The sequence below is a fragment of the Cryptomeria japonica genome, chromosome 5 (assembly GCF_030272615.1).
Source record: "Cryptomeria japonica chromosome 5, Sugi_1.0, whole genome shotgun sequence".
NCBI classification, from domain to species: domain Eukaryota; kingdom Viridiplantae; phylum Streptophyta; class Pinopsida; order Cupressales; family Cupressaceae; genus Cryptomeria; species Cryptomeria japonica.
The window spans coordinates 273,974,213-273,979,448 of NC_081409.1; the positions used below are offsets into that span (position 1 = coordinate 273,974,213).

The 5,236-nt window shown below is 28.8% G+C and overlaps 1 protein-coding gene across 1 annotated transcript; it reads right to left on the reverse strand.

Moving 5' to 3' along the window:
- Positions 1 to 3,639: 3,639 nt before the first annotated feature.
- On the reverse strand, positions 3,640 to 4,202 carry LOC131039665 (36.4 kDa proline-rich protein). The gene has a single exon (XM_057972460.2). The coding sequence runs from the start codon at positions 4,162 to 4,164 to the stop codon at positions 3,760 to 3,762; it is 405 nt and encodes a 134-aa protein (XP_057828443.2). The 5' UTR covers positions 4,165 to 4,202; the 3' UTR covers positions 3,640 to 3,759.
- Between the last annotated feature and the right edge of the window lie 1,034 nt (positions 4,203 to 5,236).

The following is a 5,236-nucleotide window of genomic DNA, read 5'->3' on the forward strand; positions in this document are numbered from 1 at the left end:
CCAGTATACATGAAAGCTTTGGTGTCGAGACACAAAAAAGCTTATATGAATGCCAACTACCTTATGAGCCATGTCACTATCGCACAATAGTGGTTATTGATGCAGATAATACCCGGATACAAGATTCTCATTTCATTTCCTAGTAGAGGAGAACTTTGACATTTTCTATCAAGCAAGGATGCTTGACTCCAAAATTATATCTCTCATGTCTTCACACAACTTTCTCTCTGCATTCTACCCATTATAAGGGGAAATGGCAGTTGGTAGAGAGATCAAAATTATTTGCAACTACAACCGAAGTCTGTAGTTGCACTCAAGCCTTTTAAAATCCCTCTATGAACCTTTGGCTATTTTAAAATCCCTCTGGGTACAAGGTAAGACATCAATCTACTTTAATTCATGGCATATACAAACCTTCAGCCATATCTCCTTATACCAGAATTTAGTTGCACCTTCTATGCACTTCATTTTAAAACCTATGCGGGCAAGGAAACTACACTTCCTAAAAACTTATCTCTAGAAATATGTCTATCTTCTACATTTTCAAATGTAACATGGGAATAATATAACTTCTATCTTATACATTCTGAAATGTAGCATGTGAATAATGACCCTATTTCTTGATTTGTGAAGTGGTGACAATTGAGTGTCGGGTCTATACTTTGGATTATTCCACATACTGTATTAATCTGTGTGAGATGTACTTTTCTATCAATTCCTAATATAAAATATACCACAAGAAATCTTTCATTTCAATAGTCCTGACACCTGTATGTGACTCCCAAACCTCAACACAAATTAATATTGGGAGCTTCTCATTGAATATTAAATTTGTGTTGTCCTTTGTATTTTTCTTCCTTTGACAGGCACAATGTTTTCTATGCAAAAAGGATAGCAGAAAATCTTCGATCAAGATTTCATACATGTGAAAGGAAGCTTTCTAAAAGATTTCATATAGATATGTAGGACACATTCAACTAAGATGTGATGTGTTTTCTATATTAGTTTTTTTCTCCAATAAGAACTAGAAGATTCGCCTTAATTCTTCTATAATTTTTATGTGATTGAAAAACATTCACCAATGTAATTATTATTTTCCCCCAAAAATAATGAAAGATTCACCATAATTTTTCTACATTTTTCATGCAATATGAAAAAAATCATCAATGTAGTTATTATTTTCATACAAAAATAATGAAATATTCACCTTAATTTTTCAAAAAAATTCACGCAATAGAAAAAATTCACCAATTAAATTAATATTTTTCCCAAAAAGAATGAAAAATTCACCTTAATTTTAGAATAATTCTTACACAACTGAGATAAATTCACCAACAAAATTTAATATTTTTTCCCTATTAAAAAAAAATCGTCAAAAAAAATAATATTTTCCCCCAAAATAATGAAAGATTCACCAGGATTTTACACCTTTACCAAGGGGGGTTTCTTAAAGTTATCCCTAAATTTAACATAAACGTGTGGTGTAATGCTCATGAATTCCTACAAGATGTTAGTGCATCATCATAATAAAACTTCATCATAACCTTACTATAGTAAAATTATAAAATTGGATGCTTGATTGACCACTCAATTTAGATTGTTTTATTACTTGAAGTGCTTGAATCATCAACTTTCTCTTTTGAAATTATTACATTTCTATCAAGACTATGAAATCAATAAGGGAGTTGTATTTATATGCAACTTACACCTTTTCAAGAAAAATCTTTTAGGGTGAGATGAAAAATAAAGGTCAAATTTATGCAAATTGTAAGGTAAACTTTAATGTCCTAAAAGTTCAGCCCATTTTATCAAGTTAGTAAAGTTAAGTTTCCCAATCATACAAAAAATTGCTAATTAATGGACTGACAATAGGGAAATTTTCCTTTTTCCAAACTAATCCCACAACCAGGAACATACACATATAATTTGGAACATAAGCCAAAATAGGTGCTAAATTACTGTGAAATTGTTAGGGTCGACAATTTATGATTCTATACTTTTATCATTTTTCTCAAATTTTATTCAAAATAGGACTCTAAGTTTTAAGAGGTAATCCATAACTAAATTACATAACAAAAACATAAAAAACCTTGGGACTTGTCCTCTTCATGTCTACATCAAACTATTCTAGTTTAGAATTCAATCATTCCATCTTCCATATAAAATCATTCAAACCTCTAATTATTCTTTTATTATTTCCATCTTGTTCATTAGGTATTGAGAAGTTTGTTATTAATTCCATATCTTATATTGATCACTTAGAGTTGGGCATCTCTAAAGAACGAAGGCATATTGTTATGAGTATGCTAAATCTCAAGTCTATGTCTATTCATTTGTCAAGGCTAACATTTGGATATTGTAAGCATGGTTGATATCAATATTGAACATTATTGCCCACCATGCCATTATGTAATGAAAGTCTTCTTCTTTACTCTAGTCGCCACTTTATTTTATGGGCAAGTGTAGAATCACATTTCTAAATAGCTTTATAAGGGAAACATGTCAAATCAAGTGCATTTGATACCCTTTTTTTATTTTATTTTATATTTTTGCATATTTAATTCTAGTTTTCTAGTCCATCATGATTTCATTTAGAAAATTTTAATTTATGTCTAACTATTAAATCATTCCTAGCTCATTGTGGTTGTTAGTTAAGATTATCTATTTTTAGGATGGTCTAATATCAATTTAATTTATATTTAGTTTGAATTAGCATAGCCTTAATTAGCACAAACAATCACTCTAAGAAAGACCTTATAATTTTTTTTTCATATTTTCGCTCTTTCAACTTGCAAAAATAGTTAATTAATGGTTGTTTTGTAAAAGAGTTTGAATGCTCTCCCACTTTATTATTCAAAAATTAAAAAATATATAAATATTATATTTGATATAAATCATTAGCTAAAAATATTGCAAATATTAATTAGGATGTATGACTTTTTTCTATATGGTGCTAATTATTTTTTGTGTAATTTCAAATACGTTTTTCTATTAAGAACATACAGATATCACAACTTATCATCTATGCATATATCATTTTGAGTTTATTTTCTCACTTCAATCATTGGCTTCATTACTTTAGGATGAATGATTCATATATATTACATCAATTCCAAAGTGTTGGTAAATGTTTAGGAGAAAAGTAGAGACCCTACCCATCTACAATATTATTTTACAACCATTTTTTCCAATCAACAATACATTATCTTGATGCTTAATTTGATCAATTTTCTTTATAAGATATCAGCAATCTTAAAGCTTTTTAATGTATATCAATATTATCTCTAAATAAGATTTAGCCTATAATTAATTAGATCTTCTAAAACAAACCTAAAATATATTTCTTTAAAATATTTTTTCAGCTCTAAAATACATATTTATAAAACTATTTAAAATTGAAAACCAAAATATTATTCATCATAATTACATGTACGGAAAACAACATTTATAATCAACTAACATTTTAAAGGAGACAAATCTGATGCCAAAGTAATTCTCCATTAATCACTACTTATTTTTATAATTGTTATAAATTATTTACACAGAAAACATATTATAGAATAAGACTTGAACAATCTTTTGATCCATTGTAACCCATCCATCCTTTCTACAGGCAAAATGAATGAATACAGACTACAATCAAAACTAACGGATAACCGCTTTATTCTCACTAACACATAATATAAAACCAGACTATATGAAATGCAACAATGGGAAACACCCAACAACCACCATGGCATACCAAATCAAACCAGTAGCTCACTGATTAGGGCATTGGAATCCAGGAGGAACACTCATTCCACAGGAAGTAACAAGGCTCAGTGCTATTGGAAGAACTACACTCAGGTTGAGAAGCTTAACCCTAATTGTTGTACACAAACATAGTGCTGCCTCTAATTCCAAAACTCCTTGAATCACAGGGCAACACTTGTTTGCAACAGGATCTCCTACAACAACATGAGCAAGTCCATTGAGCAAATCCACACAGGCTCCCAGCTTCAAAGCGTCAAGTGGGCATTTTGGTGCAGTAGTGTTTGATGGAGGGGTCCTTCCAATGCTAGGACTGGGAGCATATGTGTACCATCCATTTGCCATTGTTACTGGCATGCTGGTTGCCACCTCCACCATAATAATAAACACCACCGTTGCTGCTCTTTTCATCATCAATATTTTGCTTTCTCACGAAAATGTAATGACAACAATTAGTGAGCACCGCATTGTGTTAATGAGGGAAATGTATCGGGCATTTATAGGGCTTGGATCTCAGTAGGTGAATGAATGTGATTTACCGGCGGCACAGTAATAGCTGCTGCTCGTGACCTCTATAACTATTCAATACTTTTTTGCTCAGGCTAATTACTGATAGACCATACTTCTTTCCCTGTACATTTTGTATTCATTGTTAAGATAGATGATAGCTTCCGTATCATGGTTACATGATGTTAACAATTATCATATTATCAAGATTTTTTTTTCCGCTGCATTTCAAGAATTGAAGGGTATTCATTACAAAATAATATTCAAATATTATTTTTCTTGTTATTAGTTCCTTTCACAACAGGATATTTATGCATTCATTTAGGTCATTTTTTTTTCATTTTTTTGAGCTGATCAATCAGATTTAAGAATTTTAAACAAATCTATAATTCATATTTATTTTATATCATATATAATTATAAAAATATCATTTTTCTTCATTCTTAACTATATGAACAGATTATTATTATTACAAATCAAGTACCATTTATTACTCTTGTACCTCTTATGAAATATGTGCTGGTCCGTCTCCCGTCCGTTCCAACTAAGTTTGGCTGCCTGCCATGCCGCTGTTATTTGGAAGCTATGGGCCCCGCCAAAAGGCTGCGGGGTCCATTTTGAAAAATTTATTTATACTTTTTGATGAATTTATTTAATATTTTAAATAATTTATTTATATTTTATATAGTAAATTTTAATTATATTTTAAATAGATTTTTAATACATATTATTTATATTATTTTTTAATATGTTTTTAAAATCTATTTTATTTAATATTTATTTTATTTGTTAATATATTTTATTTATATAATGTTTTTCTTATTTTTTAATATATTTTAAATTTTACATATTTTTATTATATTTTACTTAATAAATTTTAATTATATTTTTAATAAATATTTTAGTATATTTAGTTCTATTATAATTTTTATTTCTTAATATATTTTATTTAAATTATTTTTTTATTTTTAAATATATA

Excerpts from the sequence above, each read along its gene's own strand:
- LOC131039665 (XM_057972460.2), bottom strand. The coding sequence starts at position 4,164 with ATGATGAAAAGAGCAGCAACGGTGGTGTTTATTATTATGGTGGAGGTG.